The sequence below is a fragment of the Chionomys nivalis genome, chromosome 6, assembly GCF_950005125.1.
Source record: "Chionomys nivalis chromosome 6, mChiNiv1.1, whole genome shotgun sequence".
Lineage (NCBI taxonomy): Eukaryota > Metazoa > Chordata > Mammalia > Rodentia > Cricetidae > Chionomys > Chionomys nivalis.
The window spans coordinates 74,855,581-74,877,019 of NC_080091.1; the positions used below are offsets into that span (position 1 = coordinate 74,855,581).

A 21,439-nucleotide genomic window follows, 5' to 3' on the forward strand; every position below is an offset into this window, starting at 1 on the left:
TGGTTTTCCTCTGAGTGAGAACACAAAGATCAGGCTCCTCTCAGCCAAACAAGTAGGCCCACGAGGTGAGGCCCGCAGCCTGTTGAGCATCACCGCTGAGGGTGTCTGGGCTCTGGATCAGGTGAAAGCAACGGGAAACAGAAGCGGTTTGTGAAGTAGGTTAGGGGGCCTGTGAGGAAAGGAGAGAGCAGGGCTGAGTCCTGACTTTTCCAGAGGCCTGAGATGGAGAGCTAGGCTCAGGCGTGTCCAGTGTGAGCTGGACCCTAGCTAAGGCTGCTACCCCGGGCAGCTGCTTAGTCACTCCGAGTCCCACTTCCTCATCTTTGAGGCATGACTAACACTGTCTGCCCCAGATGAACACTGCAGATCATTTCGCACAGCGTAGGCTCCAGAGGGGCTTCTGGTGGTGGCTGCTGTCACTAGCTCCCTCTGCCATCTTCCCTCCTTGCAGCTCACTGCAGTCCTTATGTGATGGAGAAGTTGCCAGAGTGTGCGCTCTCAGTGTGAACCTGCTACTTACAGGATCCAAACCCTTACTCTCTTTTCACCGCTGTTTGATAAGCCCAGCCCTCAGGACAGCGTCCCAGGCCTCAGTATCCGCTTCCCACTGGATTCTCACCAGCTCTTTCCTCCATAGCTCTCTGTATGGTCAGTCCCATGTGTCAGCTACCATCAAGTGTCTGCAGCTTCACAATTGGCGCTTTGGGGATGCTCCTTTATCTAGGCAGAGTTCCCCTACTCTAGTTGTGGCCTTTCAATCTGCTAAGACGTCCTAGCCTCCAGCAAGCCTTCCTGGAGCAGGCTTCCCACCCTCCAGCCAGAGTGTGCCCTGTGGCTGTCTGTCTTTACATCCTCCAGCCTGAGTGTGCCCTGCGGCTGTCTTATTTTCTTCAGCACAGTGCCGGGTGCAGAGCAGGACCTGCATTAGTGAGTTCAGAAAAAACCTGAGGAAAAGAACTGCATGGGCGGAACAGGCACACAGTGAAAGAGGCAAGGCCCCCAGCCCTGGACAGTGGGAAGCTTTTCATCTCGGAAGGCCTCAGAAGAGACAGGTCGCTGACTGCCTACATTCACTCTCTATCAGCTCACTGAAACCTGCTGCTGGAGGCTGCTGCTTACAAGCGGGTTAGGTCACATGGCCAGGGTTTACATACAACCTACCAGGTTACCAGTAATTCTTAGGCATCTAAAGTGATTTTCATTTCACGTGTATGAAGATTTTGCCTGCATGTATATGTGTGTGTGTGTGTGTGTGTGTGTGTGTGTGTGTGTGACCCTGGGGTCAGAAGAGATTGTCAGATCCCCTGGAACTGGAGTTACAGATGGCTGTGGGCTGCCATGTAAGAGCTGGGAATTGAATCTGTGTCCTCTGCTAGAGCAACAAGAGCTCTTAGCTGCCGGGACATCTTTCTAACCCATGATCAGCACTTGGAGAAACTCGGCATATTTGACAATTAGACTGCTTTAGAACATTTCTGGTTTTTTCCAAGTTAATTCAAATAAGACCGTGTCTGCATTATTTGGCTAAAATTGTCCTTCTAAAAACTTGGCTCCAAATGGGAGGGGAAAAAAAAGCCTGGAAGGGCATGAAACTGGCCTAGCAGATGAAATGCTTTAAATACAGCCAGTCTGGAGGTTGATTTGACATTGGAGAATACCTTCCAGAGAGCTGGCCTTTCACAGGAGACCTGGGCAACAAACTCCAGGGACCACTTCACTCCTCACCACAAAGGGTCCTTGTTCTCTGTATTTCTGGTTCTCTTTCTTCCTATCTGCAGCTTCCCTCTCTCTCCTCTCCAACTCTCCCCCTCTCCTCTTAATTCTTCTCTTGGTTGCTGTTGCTTTCCCCGCTCTCAGCTTGGGCTCGGTATCATTCAAGTTTGAACAGCATTTCACTCTGATGTCACCTGTCATGTATGGCACTCAGAAGCTTCTTCACCAGGACACACAATGCAGCCTGGGACATCCCCACGCACTGTTCACTGGCCAGAACACCTCCTACAAGAACCACCCTTGCAGGGAGAGGGATTGCTGACTGTCCACAGATCTCACAGAGAAACAGCATTCAGCAGAGACAAATCATTGTTCTGTGAAGAGCCCGTCACAGCAGAGCCACAGGCAACTGTGTTCCGGCATTAGCAAGCGTGGCTAATGGTGGAGGTTCCATCAGACTGTCTAAAAGATGGAGGTGGTGCTTACTCACATGCTGGCTGACAATGGGACAGCATGGACAACTTTAGTGTCCCCAGGGTCAAGGCACCAAGTCTCCCCAGCAGCCCTTTGCTTGGTATGTTCTGCACTCAGCTGGGGAGGCCTAGTCCTGGGGGGCCTGTTGGCTGGCTGGCATTCCTCTTCTCTAGCCACCCGTGATTTGCAGGTGCTAACATCTTTCTGTCCTGTTTCTGCTGAATGCAGACATGCCCGTAAAATCTAGGATTTGGGTATCAGAACCCTCTGGTTTCCAATATTTAGAATCAAAAAGAGTAGGTGGTATTTTCTCTTTCCCTTTCCTCTAAACCCAATTCTGCCCCCCACCAAGTGACCACACAGCACAGGTACCCATATGACCCTTTATCCATCCATCAGGAGCAATGGTTTTTGCACACAGATATTGGAGGTGCAATCTAATCCTGCTTGTACCCGTGCTATGCTGTACACACCCACCCACTAGTACCAAGACATCAAATGCTCAGTGGTTACTCTAGGGAGACAGCTATCCTTTTCAGAAGACCTGTGACCTATTGGCCTGCTGTCTACCTGGTCCCAGACATCAGTGCCAGAGGTCAGCTCTCCTGCAGCAAGCCTGCACTGTGAGAGTCCAGGTCACCTTTGTGCTGTGTCCCTTCTGGGTTGGGTGTCTTTGTTAGTGCCACAGATCTCAGCCTCCTTGGGGCTCCCCATCCATTTAACAGTGATTTAGAGCAGGCCATTACCTAGGTCATTCTGAACCCCTAAAGATGTATGCAGAGTTGTGTATGGTCAGATTTCTGGACTTAGTTTTTATTTTTAAATGCTTGTGACTCATTGAACACTGTACTTTAGGTACATGGAGGTATGGCGTCCACACCCATCTCTGAAAAGCAGCTGAGAACTGGTAGCTGGCATGGTTGGCCTTTCTCTCTTCCTGACATGGCTGTTGTCTGTGAGGATACCTCCTTGCTATTACCTTCTCACAATCACAGGCTTCTGTGGGCCTCACGGCCACCATGCAGCAGCAACAGAGCTCAGCTGGCCACAGGGCGCCCTGCCGCATAGCTGAGTGAGGAGACAGGGCTGGTACCCAGGCGAAAGGGCTTGAGGAAACCTAAGGGGAGTCCTGACCTGGTCTTGTAGCTGTCTGGGGTGGGTTGGGAGACTTTCCCTCCTTAGTCAAGTCAAGGGAAGACTTGTATTTCCTCTGGTCAGCTATCCCTGGGTGGGATGGTAAAACTTTCTTCCCCCTGTGTAGATGGGTGCTGCTCACACACGGTCAGGACAGCTCTGTCTTTGATAGCCTCCTGGTACATGGCTACCATGGAACTCCTCCTTCAGCGGGGCTCGCATACTCTCCCCACAGCAGTGTGAGCACAAGCAGAGAATGGAGCGGATGCATGTAACATTCAGACACAGCTCACAGCAAGGCCAGATTTCCAGGGTGCTACCTGCCAGGTGAAGGGGTGGGGACATGGGCCTCGGCGAATGTCACTCCAGCAGCACTCAGGTGCTCTCCCTACTTTCCCAAGCCGAGGGACCAAAAGCAGGGTGGCGAATAGCCGTCCAGGCTTTCCCTGCTGCCTCAGAATCCTCTCAGGGTCTGATAACACCTCAGGGAGTTTTTACACAAAGGACAGGAGTGGTCAAGCCTGTTCCTCAAGCCTCCAACACTCTGAGATGCTCTGTCTGCAGATGTGCAGTGGGCACAGGGCCAGACTAGTAAAGCCACTGCTGATTCTGCCTTTTGACGCCATACTGTCCGCAGCCTTTGAAAGCATGCACACGCTGTCCTTTCAGAGCAGGGATTACAGTGTCTGGCAGGCTGTCTCAATGCACAGTTGTTCTAGGAATTAGGATGTGCTTCCCATGTTAGGGACAGCAAGAAGGTGCCGACTTATTAAAAAAAAAGTCTCAATAAACAGATTTCTAACACTGTGGGCATAGGGAACAAAAATGAGGCCAGAATGATTCATTTTCCAGAAGTTTCACCAGCTCTGACATATTAGGTGATAATAGCAGAAAGAATCACAGACAAGGGCTGGCCATTCCCAGACCTGATCCGTCCCTAAATACTCAGCTTCTCTTTCCTAGTTGTAAGCTGGGATGTAAACAGAGATCAGGACTTGATTTCACCAGCAAAGCTCAGGCACTCAGTACCACAGACTATTTCTACCAGATCCTTTGGAGTCAGTATACCCTCCCAAAGGCAGGCTTACCGAGCTCCTGCCACCTGCTGAGGCCTAGGCCCAGCCTTTGTCCTCAAGGAGCAGTGGCGGAGCCTATGCTGGCAAACATGGAGTAGTCAGTGAACCGGCAGGAACTTTACTGCATGGCGTGGGTTGGAATGGCAGCACAGACTCAGGAAGAGTCTGGAACAACTGGCAGGATGTCACAGAAGCAGAGAATGCTGGCTGAGTGCACAGAGCATGTGGAACTAAGAGGAAGCCACATCACCATCCCAGTAGGGCAGATCTGGGCTAGAACGCTACCATCTCCACCCAGCAGTTTTCTGTGCAGCTGTGTGGACAGTCTTTAGTATTTGCTAGTGTCTCAGTGAAGTCTTGAAGCTCTTGCCAGCACTCTTCCCCCTGACCAGCACGGATGGGCTGAGGTCTCTGGAGTCCCTCAGTGTTAGAGTTTGGAAGTATAATGCCTCCATAGACCCATGCAATTCAGTATTTGACCTCAGCTGGAGGCTGTTTTGGAAGGCTGTAGAATGCTTAGCAGGTGGGGCTAGCTGGAGGACATGGATGCTGGGGGTGGAGGATGCTGAGAACTGGAAGTTACAGGGTTTTGATGGTTGTAGCCTTGCCCTGCTTCTGGACCAGTACTCTCTCTACTTCCTGGTTGGCACCATTTATTGTGCAAACAACAGGGATCTCTTTGCTTGGAATGAGAATTTAACCAGTTATGATGGATTTTGCAAAAGTGGTAGGTCCTTAAAAAAAAAAAAAAGAACCCTCTCTGGGGAGGTGTGGGTGGGGTTGGTCTGGCCAGGAGGAGGACTTTGGGGAAACAGCCAGAAGGAGACCATGACAGGAAATAGGACGTGCTGAGGAGGAGCGGATGGAGAAGCGAGCAGGCCAGAAGAGGAACACTGAAGCCCTCGCCACCCTTCACACTGCCCCTGGATTGTGTCACCCATGACTCAGTACCTGGGTTCCTGGCTTCAGAGATGCTACGAGGTCTTTGACCATTTTGGCTTCAGAGACTGTGACGCCGCCCACCACAAAGAGGATCAAGAGGGGATGGTCACTGGGATGGGGCCGGCTCACCTGCAAGACAGAACAACATCAAATCAGACAGCAGTGATGGCTACTGCTTTCCTCCTGCGGATGGGACAGAGGAACTTCAGAGCGACAATGGCTTATTAACAGTCAGAGGTGCTGATGCCTTGTGACTCCACTGGCTAGGAAAATGCACAGCGCGGCACCTTAGCACATCCTTCTATAAAGACTTAGTTACTGTGCTGGAGCCATTACAGAAGAGAAGGGCGGAGAGACGCCTTACTGCTCCCCTTTGCTCAGGACTCAGTACACACTTGTCCTCCTTTGTCCCATAGCTCGGCCACAGCTGCCATTATGGCCTTTATGTGCTTGTTGCTTCTCTACTAAGGTAGGCTTTCCCAGGCAGGTGTGCCTGCCTAGACCTCTGCTGACTGTTCCACTTTTGTAAAGCACAGAATTGGTTTCTATCACTGTCTGCAGGAGGAACCCAGTCAGTTCAGGTGGGTGGGATGGGGGTTTACAGAGATACAGACGGATATAAAGGTCACCTTCCCAGGGATCACAGTCTGGCATGATTTGAACCAGACACTTCATCATAGCAGCGATAGCCTGTAGTGGCATCTCACTTGTATTTTAATAAATAAAGCTTGCCTGAAGGTCAGAGAGTAAAACAGCCCCACTGATCAGCCTTACACCAGGAAGTGGCAACACACACCTTTAATCTCAGTGGCCACATTGGTTGCCATAGAAACCAGGTGGTACATGATTTTAATCCTAGTCGGTCACGCTTTTAATCTCAGTCGTTCATGCCTTTAATCCCAGCCCTAGAAAGGATTATAAGACAGGAGGAGACAGCTCTTAGACACAGTCTCATTCTGAGATTCCTGGAAGCAGGATCGCCATTTCGAGCTGAGGTCGAGGTAAGAGCCAGTGGCTGGCTGCTTTGCTTTCAGATCTTCAGGCTGATCCCCAATTTCTCTTTCTGAGTTTTGATTAATCATGCTACATTAATTTCTAGAGATTTTTTCTTCCCTGATTTTGCAATTTTACCCACAAGACAAAGGTTTTATTATATAGTAGAATGAGAAGCATGTTTGGGAAATGCAAAATGACCCACAAATTGATCTAGTGATGAAGACATTAAGAGAATGAGAGAGGGCTCCTGAAGGCAGAATGGTGGGAGCTGTGAACCACCCAGGTCCTGAATTTCTGGTAAACAACTTGTAATTCTTGCAGCTGCTCTGAGCACGAGACCCTCAGGAGTTCCTGATGGCAGGAGAGTGGTTTCTGGTGGGTTTGGCTGGGGCGTGGCTATCAGTTAAGGATCCCTATATAAGCTGCCCCTGAACACAATAAAGGGGGCATTCTGGCATCAAGGATGACCCGTGTCTCTGTCTCTCTGTCTGTGAGTCTTTTTTGTGTGTTTCAGTCTCCAGCCCCTTGCCCGGTTCACGAACTGTATGGTGGCGCATAGAGCACAGATGGGCGTGGTGCGCCGCAGCAGAATGTGTTGGTCAGATGTTTTCCTGAGGAGCGATCAGATCACACGTCACGGGCTAAGCTCTACAGATTACCAGGAGGCAACCATATGGAGCAGCTCAAGACCTAGCCAGGACCAAGCAGGTGCAAATGGCATTACTTAGAAAGGTGCTGTCAGCTGCCTGAATGGCTACCAAAGTCATGGGAGAGGTGAAGCCATAGGCTTCCCCTCCAGCAAGACAGGGCTTTAACAGAGTGACAGCTTCCAATCACAGATGCACATGCCATTTAAGGGCCTTGGATCATCCCAAAAGCAGAAGGCTAGACCAGTGGGCCAGGAGGACACTAGAAGGAAGGAGAGAAGAAGTGATGGAAAAAGGAAGAGGAAAGGGAGAAGGAAGGAGGAAAAGTTAAAGGGTAAGTCCTAGCGAGTCCTGGTCAGTTACAGAGCTCAGGAGGCCTGCACACCTCCCTGGCCTCCAGCTTAGCCTCTGGATCGTCCATTGCCCTCACTGTGTTTGTTCTCTGTTCTCTTCTAATCCACACACCACACGCTTTTCAGCAACCTTGCTGCTAGCCCACGCTCTCCTGAAATTGCTGGGGTCACTTGCATAAGCCACTTAATGACAGCATTAAGAGTCATGGACACTCTTTGGTTTTCCCCTAGCAGGATCTTTTTGTGGAGTCTGTCAGTTGGTAATACCTCCTCTGACTTCTGTGTTGATGCTGCTGGTTGTTCCTCCGTCTTTGTCATTTCTTCTCAGAGAGCTTCATCAACTCTTGCTATTAGTATGTCTCTTTAAATACTGATATTGCTGAGGCTCTGCCCGTGACTCCCCAGTCTTCTCACTCACTCCACCGCCCCTGAAGGACCGTCTCGTCTGCATGTATGTCCCACAGTGAGCTCTCTGGATATCACCTCCTGGATAATCCCACATCCCCTGATTCAGTGGGCTCCGTGCTCCTCTAATTCTGTTCTCTTGAGTGACTGACAGCACAACTGCCCGAGTCACACACCAGAGTTCTCTTAACCTCCACTGCCCCCTTCATCCTCTAGACCAGTGGTTCTCAGTGTCCTAGAGCTGGGACCCTTGAATACAGCTCTGCATGTTGTGGCCACCCCAACCATAAAATTATTTTGTTGCCACTTCATAACTGTAATTTTGTTACTGTTATGAACTGTCATATAAATATCGGGCATGCAGGATAGCTGATATGTGACCCAGGGGTCACGACCCACAGGTTGAAACCTACCTGCTCTAGATCAAGTTGTGCCCATGGCTATCGCTGGCATCTTCCTGACACCGCCATTTCTGCGCTATCAGATCACTGTGACATCTTACTGTGTCTTCCATCTCTGGTATTGTCATTCCCTACGTACTCTTATTTTGCCTTATAATCTTTCTTATTTTTAAAAGACTTTAAAAATTATTTTTAAAATTATGTGTATGTGTGTGTCTATGTACATCAGTACAGGTTTCTATGGAGGCCAGAGGTATAGGATTCCCTGAAGTTATGGGAGGTACCCAACACGGGTGCTGGCACTCAGATTCTAGTCTTCTGTAAGAACAGCATAAACTCTGCTTTCTCAGTAACCAGACCCTGAGAAGCCTCCAGCCCACAAACAACTGTTGTCTCTCACTTAATCCTGGGACAGAAATACAACTGGCTCTGGAACTTGAGCATGGCACAGTGTGTTCTTCAAGACATATGCTTTCCATAGAGAGTTTGGAATCTGAAGCACATGCCGAGGATCTTGGAAGGACACAGTAGAAGATGAAAAGGGAAAGAAATGAAACACAAGGCAACAACAAAGAGCAGTTCCCTGGGGCTAAGTGGAGGGAATGTTGGTCTAGGCACAAATACATGGGTCCAATTAATGCACGTTGGTGTTTGCTATTTCGGTTTCAGTTTAGATTTGTGTGTTGATACCAGACTTTCTCTTCAGAGCACGTCAGGCCAGCAGGCTGCTAGGAGGTGGCGCCGTCCCCATCCCAATCCCGCATTCCTTATAAGCAGCCATATATGATGATGTCCTGTCTGTGCTCGGCCGAGGGGTGACAATCTGAAGGTGATGGTTTGACATAGCATCTGTCACTGCACATGCAGGGTGTAATAAAGCAGGTGGGATCTCTGCTCTTTGTCACTTGATGAGCAGCGGAGGGCTGGGCTTTGAGGACATTGGCTCTGGTAAGGGAAGATGGCTTCTTTCTCTGCCCCACACCCAGCTTTTCAGTGCAGGCTATGGGGCCTCTGCAGGTGTGCTCTTGGCGAACACTCTGATATCTGGATTGGCTTCCAGGAAGGGAATGCCAAGGTGAGGATCCTACCCCTTCCCGTGTTTGGAACTACTCAAGAATTCTGGGACTCTTGCTGCTGAGTCTCTCCTGCATATTGCTCCTTTACTTTACTCAGTTTCCCTCCATCTGTGACTCACTTATCCTAGAATAGGTACAATCAAGTTCCCCATTCTCTGTTAGCCATCAGAACCTTACAGAGGCAGCGAGAGAGGCTCAAGTTTTAAGGAGACCAGGCCCTGCAAAGACTCTGACATTGGCCATCAGGAATCATTAATAGCATTGGCACCGCCACCAAACACTCCTCTATTTATTTTTCTAGTCATCCATTCAACAAATATTATTGAACAATGATGATGAGGCATGGGAAGCATGCTAAAGGCGCCAGGGACTCAGCAGTGCACGGAACGGAGGAGGTCTCTGCTGCACACAGTGTGGGTTCTCGTGTGTGTGCAGAGGGAGGAGATGGAGAAAAGGAAAAGGAAACTGGTGAGTGCAGATGGTGGAGAGTGCAGAGGAGAGAGAAGGAGGGGGAGGGAGGGGAAGAAGGAGGGAGGAAGAATCTCACAACCCCCTACACTTAACAAGTCCCCAAAGCAAATCACCCTTTTCTTTATTTCTTCTGCCTAATCAGGACAACATTAGCCCATCCACCTAGGTACCCAGAACACACAGAGATCCTGGACAACTTCTTACTAGCATATGCAACCCATAACCATCCTATGGAAGCCACAGTGACTCTTCCTGCCCCACCCCCATTCCCTCAGCCCTACCTAAGTTCAGAGTCCCATCATTTGTCTCTCTCAGCTCACGTAGTTCCAAGCTCACTCTGGTTTGCCCTCTCAGTGCTACCAGGACAAGCCTCACAGAGCACAGGGGAATCTGTTAAACATTCCCGAATATCACTCAGCGGTTTCCGTTCTAGCTTGCTGTTTGCTGCCTGATAAAACACTGACCAAAGCCTAAAAGGGTTTATGCGGCTTGGAAGTCCTGATCACAGGCCATCACTCTGAGAAGTCAGGGCAGGAACTCAAACAGGAGCAGAGGCAGAAACCATAGTTCTCCATGGTTTTCTCAGCTGGCTTTCTCAGACAACCAGGACCATCTGCCTAGGAGTGGCACCTCCTACAGTATGCTGGGGACCACTATATAAGTCATTACCAATCCGACAGGAACAATTCTTCCTGCAGTTCTCTCTTCCCAGGAGTCTCTAGTTTGTGTCAATTTGACAAAAACTAAGAAGCACAGGTTAACTCTTGGTTTTTGGTAAAATTTGGTAAAAATTTACATTTCCAACTCCTGTTGATCTAACTCCACTTCTGCTTATCTCTACCATTGTCTTCTCTTCCTCTCCGCTGGCACTGAGCGCTGACGCGCACGGGTCTGACAGGACCGAACACGCTCTGATGCCATCAGATCTCCGCTGTGCTCCCCCCTCATCCCCCACATCACCTCTCTCTCTCCCTCCACGGATCCTCAGCATCCTGAGAACCACACAAGGCAAGCTATGCTACAGTAGGCAGGTGTCTCATCCATCGATGTCTCCCTTACCCACAGCAGTCACTGCTCCGTCAGATGGAGTACGAAGACTGCCACAGTCCAGTTTCTGCTTCTGCTAAGGAACTCATGCCAAAGTCCACTTCATAGAACTCTTGGAATAGATTGCACTAACATTAGATATAAATCAAACCCTGCCTCATAGCATGCATCATACATAATTCAGAAGAATTTGAACAATGGTTACACATGGTTGCAAAGAGGAGTCACAGGACTTGCACTCACTTAACCAAGAAGCTCAGTGCTGACATAGTTTCATCTAATCAGAAATGCCATTAAGCACCATGGACCCCATCCGACAGTTCTCTCTCCGAATCTTGCTTTCCTTAGATGAGTAATAGAGGGTGGGTCTAGATGACCTCTAAGGTATGCTCAGCTCTCGCAGCTGAAGGATCTGACATCAGCCCTCACATGAAGGCCGGCATTTGCTCCACCCCCATCACAACGCATCCTTTGGGTGACTGTCCTATCGGCAATCCAATCATTGGCCCTCGGAGTGGGCTGCTGGTAGTCATGTGGTTATAGTGTGACCCCGCTGTCCAAACATGGTTTTCTGGTCATGGAATGAGGTCCTGGTAATCCAGTCATTCTAAGACAGATGAGACTCTGTGAACACAAGGCTATCAAGGAGAACCCAAAGCTATGGCTGGACACTCACTGATGCATTCACCTACTATCAACTGAGCACCTACGTCATGCTGAACATCATCTAGACTCTTCTGCAGAGTGCAGAGAGTTGAGGAGAACCCAAAGCTATGGCTGGACTCTCACCTCTGCTGAGCACCTATGCCCCGCTGGGCATCACCCAGCCTCTTCTGCAGAGTGCAGAGTCTGGAATACTGCTTATCTTCCAGGCAGGCTTTCCAGTTCTTGGTCTAATCCTGCACTGCTGTCTTTGGGGTTCCTGGATATCCTCTGGTCCTTAAAGTAAATTAGCCTTCCTTTGATTAAGTTGCCATGACTTGTTGGTATTTGACAGCCCAATTTTGACAGCTTTTATGGCCCATGTGAACACCATTCCTTCACGTGGACTTTTTCCTGTTTCCAGGCCATGAGGCTGTGGCCATCAACTCAGACACAGGGCCCAGAGGCAGGCACTGGGACTTGAATCTTTGTTATGAACTTTTTCTAATTAAGCATGGCCACATAAGAAATGGAACAACTACAGCAACAAAACCATTTAAAACACAAGGAGAAGGAGGGGAAGGGCCTCGTGCCATTTTGTGGGATAAAGCCCACCCTCTTATACCAAGTCCAGCAGAGAAAACATCTTGACAGACCATGTCCTTTAGTCAAAACAAACCAAGGGCCAAACACATGGAGTAGATATAAAGTCTATTACTCTCGGGAGACTGAAACCCAAGCCGCAGATTCCAGAAATGCACTTTCAAAGTGCTGCCTATTAGACATGCTAGTTTTAAATTAAATTCCCATTCCAGGAGACGGGAAAGTGTGTTGTGATGGATTCATTAGGTTGAGAGCAAGCTTTACCCAGAGGACCTCAAGGTGCTCTGTGCAGGAGTCTACCAGGCAGCTGGCTTTCCATGCCAGCTGCAGCCCACGGTGGTCCCCCACCCCAGTGGACCACCCTCACTGGGTTGTATGCCCCTGGAGGATGACAGCCTAGCGGCTGGTCACAAGCCTTCCCTCTGGCTGAGAAGTGATCATGCTGACCTGAAAGTCTTCCTCAGATAATAGGGCATGCTTGCTTCCCTCAGCTTCTAATCTAGGAAGTTGCCTTTTAATAGATAGTTAAAAAAATGTACAAATAGCAAGTGGTATTTCTTTATTCCAGTACAGTCATTCTGGTCTCACTGATTTTGAAGTCAGGTCAGAAGTGTAAATGATTTCAATGTCTTCCATGAGGGAAGGACACCTAGGAACAGTAAGTGTTGCCCTTATTGCCCTGGGCAGCCATGTGTGGTGGATTTACCCATATACAGACTATATTTTTCAAAAGTGGCCATGACGATACTTCCTGCCCTCTGGCTCTTGATCCCTTTTCGAGAGGAAGTATGCATGTTTTATTTCCTTAAAGCGACCGCCCTGACACGTGGGGTGCTGTGCAGGTGACGTTAGTGAACTTTCAGGCCATGACACCCAAGGTCTTTCCCCTGGCTGTCCCTCTTAGAGCACTGACACCACACAGAGGAGCTGAGGTCCTGGGCCACAGGCCCTTCGGAGTTCCCAGCAGATGCTCAGCAGCGGCTCACTCACTGATGGGAGGCAGAGCCTGAGTGCACCCTTCTGAGCCAAATGAACGGTTAGTATTATTATGAGCCGTGGTGTTCATGGCTCATACCATGGTACTGGATGAACAGAACCAGTGGGAATGAAAGACTTCCATGGCCCTGGATTTTTAGAGCAGAGACATGCAAGGAAAGTGTTTTAACTGCCCATACTACAACACAAATGAAGTTCTGACTCCAGGGAGGCAAGACTTTGCTGCCAGGACTTCCCTACCCATGGAGTTTGTCTCACTCCAGTAGAGAATATTAGACAGACCACTTTTTTCTTAACTGTTCTGGCCTACAGAAATGCATGAACACAGGTAGAACTGAGTTAGAGAGCCATGCCCAAATGTCTGCAGGGAGCTAGCATTGGCCACAGCACCGAGGCAGCAGCAAACCACAGAGCTCTGTCTTTCAGAAAGTGGTGATAATGCAGACAGGCTTCAGGACAGTCAGGATGTGAGACAGCATGGGTTCAGCCTCAGTGTTTGGGGGGCCAAGGCATGCATATTTTACTGGCTGCCTACAGTTTGCTCAAGAGAGGTTAAGTTTATGTCACTGAGACTGTGGAGATCAACGACTCGGGCTCACAGCGTAGAGACAGGGTCTAGAAGAGAACACTGCAGCCCAAGAGCAAGGCTCCAGGGACATGCCACAAGGTCACCCAACTGCTTGTCTTCTGGCAAGTGGGAACCACTGGGGATTTACAGGTTTCTTTTTGCAGGCAGTATGTGCAGTCTCTTCTTTGTCTTCATCTTAAAAACAGGTTTTCTATCCTTTCTTATTTTTCCTTCTACTTTCTTTTGTTATTTTAATTTTTTGAGACAGGGTCTTACTGTGCAGCTCAGTCTGGACTGAAGCTCACTATGTAGCCCAGGTTGACTTTGAATTCAAAATTTTCCCACTTTTATCTCCTGAATTCTAGGATTACAGGCATATACCACCGTACCTGACTTCTTCCTTCCTCCTCTTTCTCAAAAAGGCTCTTGCTAGTAGCCCAGGATAGTCTCAAACTCATAATCTTTCTGCCTTACCTGTGTGCACACCCAATATATGTATAGGGTATAAAGATACCAAACATGGCTTTCTCTCTCTCTCTCTCTCTCTCTCTCTCTCTCTCTCTCTCTCTCTCTCTCTCTCTCTCTCTCTCTCTCTCTCTCTCGTCTGGCATGGAGGGACAGTGCTGACTATAGTCAGTCCTGGTGCTGAGTTCCAAGCATGCCGTTACATTTCTCACAAGAGCTCCATGTTATCCAATTTTATGTATGAGAAAATGAAGGTACAGAGAGGCTGAGTGGTTCTCACCCAGTCAGACTGCAGGTATATGGCTCCAGTCTCTACCACCTCCACTGCTGCAGACCCTGGAAGGAAGTTTACAGAGCATGGGGTTGGGGGATATAGATTAAGAGAACTACCTACTGTTCAATGAATCAAACTACAGAATAAACATAACATGGAGAAGAGACCCCAAACCACCCCAGCATCTGCTCCACCATCCGCCACTCTGCTGGAACAGGTCTTCCATTCTGCAACATCAGCACCTTTGCTTCTGCTCTGTTCTCCAGGGAGGGGAAGCAGTGGGGGAAGCAGACTTCAGCGCTGTGGTGTGAGGTGGAAATGGAGTGAGGTGGCCTCCATCTCAGTCAGACAGGAGGATGAGGGCAGCTGATGAGGCTCACTGGAGTCTACCGATAGTGCCGCTCACTTGTGAAAGTTTGGATGAAGCTTCAGGCTTAAGGACCAGGCAGCGGTTTTCCTTATCTGAGGTTTTGTGTTCCACACTTGGTTATTTATAGTATGAAATCAATCTCTTACATTTTAAGTTGCAAACAGCTCTGAGAAGCATGATGAAATCTTGCCCTGCTCTCTCCAGCCTGAACATGAAACATCCCTTTGTCCAGAGTACCCATACCACACATGCACCCCCTCTTTAGCCACTGAGAGACATCTCTGTCCAGAGTGCCCATACCACATATGCACCCCCTCTTTAGTCACCGAGAGACATCCCTGTCCAGAGTGCCCATACCACACATGCACCCCCTCTTTAGTCACTGAGAGACAATCCAGTGCCCTGTACTGTAATGTACCCCCTCTTTAGTCAATGAGAGACAATCCTGTCCAGAGTGCCTGTACTGTAATGTACCCCCTCTTTAGTCACTGAGAGACATTCCTGTCCAGAGTGCCAGTACCACACATATACCCCTTCTTTAGTCACCGAGAGACATCCCTGTCTGGAGTGCCCATACCACACACGCACCCCCTCTTTAGTCACCAAAAAGTCACCTGGGTTATCAACCGACCTCAGCAGCATCAAAGTGTTGGTTTAAGTACCCCTTAATTTACCTGATTATGGCCCCAAAGTGCAAATTATCTCCCAGAAATAGGGTGCTGGCAAATCTGATAAGCCAAAGAAAAGCTGTAAAGTACGTAAGTAGGAAGATGAAAGTTCTTGACTTGATGAGGAAATACATAATTGTCCGCAGAGGTTGCTAAGATGTACGTTAAGAACAAGCCTTCAACCACTGGAAGTGTGAAGAAGGGAAAGGAAGGGCTAGGCTCACTGTCACACTTGCAAACTGCACACACTGAGACCACAACACATGTCATGTGCTTAGTGAGAAAAGGCGCTGCATTTGTGTGTCCACGGGGCTTATACTGTGGTTTCAGGTCTTCATGGCGGTCATGGAAAGAGTTCCCTCCAATTAGTGGGACCAGTGTAGTTGGAAGGAGAAACTAATGGCTTCAGGCTATGCTGAGTGAGCTTTGTAACCCATCTTCTCTGACCACACTGCTCCCCATCAGTTAGTACCTGCTGTATGCAGAATGCCAAGTGCTGAGGACCCTGAAGATAAAGTCCTAGACCAGTCCTCCAGGCTCTAGCCATAGTTCTCACAATCTTTTCGGTGGAATTTGAACTGAGAAAAACCTTCAAGTCACACACATGTAGATGTGTGAGGCTAGGCCGGGCCATTTTACCTAACCAGACATAACGAGTCTAGTCTGTTCCCCTACGCGGTGCTCGTTACAGTTATTCAAACTGTCTCGACCTGCTGGTGTAGTGCGTTATGTTGTATGTTCAGAAAAATATTATTCTGAAAAACATCAGCCTGGAGAATGGCAACCATTAAATAATTTATAAATACAGCCACAGGGTATGCACAAAAGATATAGAGAGCCCTGAGAGAGCCACACGAGGCCAGGACCACCTTTCCTGCATTCTTTCTGTCACATGCGATGAGCCTCATGCCGTATTCCTGCAATGTGACTGTGGCCCTGTCCCTCCAAGCATATCTTGTCACATCTCCAATCTCCTCTCATCTTCCATTTTCTACATCACGGGTAGACTGCCTCTTGTCACCCCAAGTCAACCAGGAAATGACACTGAGTGCAGAGAAAGGACTCACCAGGGACAGACCAGCATCTCCCTTCCAGTTCAAGTTACATGTGGAGAATGTTCCCATTTGTACAATAGTAGCCATGCAGCAGACTTTATTTCATCAGGTTCTGCCTCCTTGTTTCTTTCTGGCTCAGCACTACAAGTCTCGAGTGAGAAAGCAGGGAACACATTCCAGGGGCACAGAACAGGGCAGTGAGTGACCAGAGAGAGAGGCAGTAACTGCCTCTGAGGGTTCAGGATGAAGATGTAGCCTATAGGGAGACATCTGCAATCTTAGGTTCATTCTTCCCTTGAGCCCTGGGCCCAAGTCCCAGAAAAGCAGTGGGAGGAATGGCAGGTGCCCCTGAACCCTGTGTGACCTCACTCACACCAGTGACCCCATGACCAATCCAGGCAGAGATCTTCTTTATGGGCTGCTGTAGGCAGAGGCTGCTTGTTTGTTCTCTGGCTGCCCAGACCCAAAATAATCACACAGAAACTGTGTTAATTAAAACACTGTTTGGCTAGTCACTTAGGTGTATTGCTAGCAAGCTCTATTATCTTAAGTTAACCCATCTCTATTAATCTGTGCATGACCACAAGGTTGTGGCCTACTAGCAAGGCTCCTGCAGGCTCCTGTGGGTGTCTTTCTCCTCCATCAGCTATATGGCATCTCCCTGACTCTGCCTGCTTTCTCCCAGCATTCAGTTTAGTTTTCCCCACCTAGCTCTATTGTGCCCTGTCATAGGCCCAAGTAGCTTCGTTATTCATTAACCAATAAAAGTAACACAAATACAGAAGGACTTCCCACATCAGGCTGTACTGATTCAGGGAAGGGAAGGCAGCTGAGTAATACCAAAGAGAACCAGAATTAATAACACAGAATATTTACTTTCGAGAACATGCCTAGCAGCACCATGGGACTGGGGATGCTGTGTGTCCTCTAGGCCCCCCACTCCAGGCAAGTGCTCTGGACTAGAGGACACTCCCTGGAGTTGCCATTTGCTGTGTGCTCTGTGGAAATCACGTCAGAATGGGGAGAAGGAGATGAAATCCCAGGCTTTGGGAAATTTGCATTCACTGCTTAGCCATGTAGGACTTCAGTTTCCTTGCTGGGCAAAAGAGGGATAAGAGGTGGTGGCACAGCCTTTAATCCCAACACTCAGCAGGAAGAGGCTGGTGGATCTCTGTGAGTTCCAAGGCCAGCCTAGTCTACAGAGTGAGTGCCAGGACAGGCTTCAAAACTGCACAGAGAAATGAAACCCTGTCTCGAAAACCACAAAAACAAAACAAAACAAACAACAACAAATAACAACAACAAAGGGATAAGGATAGGACCTGCTGCTGAGGCTGTCATAAGGATAGACAGGAGGGTGGACGGAAACACTCCGGCTCACTGGTTCACATGGATTGTCCTTATGCGTGTGGGTGGGAGGCCTGGACACTGTTCACACTACCTGTGGGTCTATCTGTATTCTACCTCCTCCCATCTCAACACGCATTGGGGTAGAGTGGAAGTCCTTCTGTCTAGTTTTGCCTCCTTCTCAACATGGCTTTTTGAGAAGCTATATAGCAGCTGGGAGAACAAAATTCTCCTTTAATCTACTCCCAGGAGCCTTCCCTCCGAGGTCAGCTGGCTGCTGAAGCCTCCAGGAGCTCCAATAATGGGGTTAAATACCTCACTTCCCATGCTGCCCTTTCAGGATCCCAAGCTCCCTAGGCAAGGTCACACAGGATGGTGGAATGGCTTAACACAGGACAAGAGGGCGAAAACACTGTACAGAGTGTACAGGGGTGACTTCCAAGTGTGACAGCTCTCGATTCATGGGACAGTGAAAGAAAACACACTCGGGGAATCACTCACAGCTAACATCCTGACACAGTCCACGGTCACCACCGGAGGTCCAGGCTTGTAGAGGAAGGACTTAAGTCGAGAGGGCTGGAAATGTCTGTCCCAGAAGTTATTGCTGGTTTTAATTTTCTCTTCTCCCTCCCTCCTTCCTTCCTTCTTTCCTTTTTAATTTTTTTTTAAAGAAAATGGCCACCAGGAAGAGCTCCTCGGGATAGAGGAGCAGAGAGTGATCCAACTCTGGGCTTAGAGTCAGCACAAGAGCTCCGGACACATTACAGAAGTTCAGCTGCTCTGCTTTATTAAGAAAGAAAGAAAAAGAAATTGAGCAGCCAGGCCTTGTGTCAGAAGCTGCTGGTAAGGGAAGAGGAGAACAAAGGGTGGAAGGCCACTCCAGCCTTTACTGCTGGTTTCCAGTCCGATGGCAGCCTTCGGTTCTCTCTGGGTTTTGGGATGGGCCAGTTTTCCTGGAATATGCTTTTATTGAACTCCAAAAGGCTGGATGTTTTCATGCAGATTAATTCATGATTTCAAAGACTCTTTGAAGTTGGCAAAACATTCTATTATTTCCAAGAGTTATTACTGCTGAAATACGGGCATAGCCTGGGAGGGCAGTCTGCAATCTTGTTTAGATCCTTTTAAATTTAGAAACTTTACAGTGGCTTAAAAATAGATCCCATTTGTGTGCTTTCTCCTCCTTCATCCCTACTCCAAGAGTTGCTCAGTCATTCTGACCCACCCCAGACTGGAGCCAGAGAAACTCAAGGAGTCTGCTGGACCATCACAAATCTCTCTAATGAGTCGTGGGGTGATGATATTAGTCACAGGAGTATGCAAAGTTGCTCATTACCAGGCAGAGCAAGTTCTAGAAGTAAGGGCAGAGGATGTCACTAAGCCCAGTGAACAGTAGTACATGTATTCCTGTTGGTGACAAGTGGCTCATGAGGGTAAAAGCTGTCCAGCGGTGCTCTTGAGGATGCCCTGTGACAGCCACCACAGGTGCACGTGTGCTAGGGAAAGATGAAAGGACTCAGGTCCAAGGAGCTCACACTGCACCCCATCAAATGGTCAATGGGGGTTTCCCTGATTGTAGACCATTGTCTCCCTGGCGCTGGGCGGGGCTAACTGTGTGCCAGCATTCCCATACTCAGTCAAGGGGACACTGTGACACTGAGGATGGCCCCTTCATGGTTACTTACCTTCATGAACATGCTGAATCCAGTTTTAAGGAGATCAGTAAGGCCTGAGGATGTATGTTCAATGTCAACGGGATCTGGCTTCTCAGGATTAAATATTTCCTCCACAACCTGCTTCAACAATGGCTTGTAGGATGCCTGGAAAGACAGAACACTGTGCTATGAGCAAAAGCACTTTTCTTTTTCTGTGTCTGGAGACAGTTTCACCTGCATCAAAGAAATTAAAGTGAGTTCAGTTTGATACTGAGCAATAGTTGTGATTTTTTGAGTGCCAGGTTATAAAACAACCTTGAGTCTTTAAAAACATTTTCATTAATTCTTTGAGAATTTCATACAATGTATTTTGATCATATTTACTCCAACTCCTCCCTTTAATTTCTTCCAGATCTGCCCTCCTCTCCCTACTTCTCTAATTTTGTGCCCCCTACCCTTTTTATTTTTATTAATTTAATACCACAGGGATCCCAGCTTGTGTTCATGCAGTTCTCCAGTACTGCCCTGGCTCTCTGGTCTCTTCTGTAGCCAAATGTCCCTCAGCAGGGCTATAGCAGTAGGACTAAATGCTCAATCCTGATTTAAAGTGACGGCTTTATGTAGGAAGTACGGTAGAAAGTCTTGTCATTTCATAAACATGAAGATAGTCTCTAGACATTCCTAGACTCATCCCTCTGCTTGGAATGTGAATGTTTATTTGCAATGGCTGTCAACATCCAAGCTAATCCTCCTTCCTCCGCAGAGCTCAACTCTATGTATGACTATGTCAGACAGAGGAGCTGAGAAGACAGACGGAATCTGACTCGGGTCAGGGTGGCACTGGGTCACAGAGCACTGCAGCCGTCCCTGAAGATAAAGGTGACACTGGATTACAACACCTCTGTTTTGATGAATGGCGCTGAGCACTTTCCTTTTCTGTGACCTAAATACCCTGCAGGCCCATATTTAGCTCTGCCTGGAGGCGGCTGCCTTGCTGAACTCTTTCCTGACTTCTTGCTGGAAAGTGCTTCCTGAATCTCCCTATCCCAGACTGCGCCACCTTCTTCCAATCCCACGGCCGTCCCACACTCATCTGGCAATGCATCTGAGATGTCCGACACACAGGCACAGCGGTGTCTCCCTCCCCACACGCTCTGACCCACAGTCACCCTAGGAAAGCAGCTTCGAACAGGATACTACTGAGAGGCAGCCTGCCTTGAGCTCTGGGAAGCTCTTTACACGGGGCAAACATGAGGCGCCGTAGCCATGGTTACAGGCATGCAATGTACTGCCCTGTCTCCAGCTTGTTCTTGCTTTTCTAACAGATCCTGAGCTATCTTTCCCAATTCTAAGTCCTTAAAATAGCTCAGAAATGAAGCAGTGTGTAGACTAGCAACACCAAGTCTTGCCACACATTTGGGAGGGCTAGTGTTGGCTCAGTGGAAGATCCAAGTCCCTTGATACTGACTGGTCAGGGAGACCATTGTACAGAGAAATTTCATGGTTAGCAGTCATGCTGAGTGAGCACTGGGCAGGAACACTGATAAGGCAGGGATAGAGCTATGGGCCAACCTTGCTTATGACTAGAGGAAATCAGATTATAGTTACACCAAGATAAGTTTTCTTTTAAGATTTATTTTATTTACGAGTATGTGCCTTCAGAGGCCAGAGTAGGGTGTGTGTGTGATTCCCCGGAGTAAGAGGCATTTGTGAGTTGCCTGACTAAGATGGATTTTTAAAGGCTCAGACTGAACAAAACCTGAAAGTCTGAAATCATATACTTTTGCCTTGGCCAGGGGCTATCAGGCACTCTCAGGTTGGTTGGAAAGGAAATGGTTTTAATCAAAGCAGAATGTAAATTGGTAGTACCCATCAAAGCTCAAAATGCATCTGACACAGCAATTCTACTCCTAGGAATTAATTTTTCAAGCTATGTTCATGCATGGAAATGCATTCAGAAACCACCATTTATTATCTGAAGGAGAAATGATTAGAAGCCACTGTCGTCACTGTTGTACGGCTGTAAAGAGACACTACGACCATGACAACTCTGATGAAAAG

The 21,439-nt window shown here is 48.4% G+C and overlaps 1 protein-coding gene across 1 annotated transcript in view; it reads right to left on the reverse strand.

The window, feature by feature from the left end:
• Positions 1 to 21,439, reverse strand: part of Scfd2 (sec1 family domain containing 2) — a 336,750-nt gene that overhangs the window by 3,337 nt on the left and 311,974 nt on the right. The window contains exons 7-8 of the mRNA XM_057773027.1: positions 19,409 to 19,543; positions 5,349 to 5,468 (exon numbers count right to left, since the gene is read on the reverse strand). Coding sequence (XP_057629010.1) covers positions 5,349 to 5,468; positions 19,409 to 19,543 — 255 coding nt within the window. The remainder of the gene's footprint in view (positions 1 to 5,348; positions 5,469 to 19,408; positions 19,544 to 21,439) is intronic.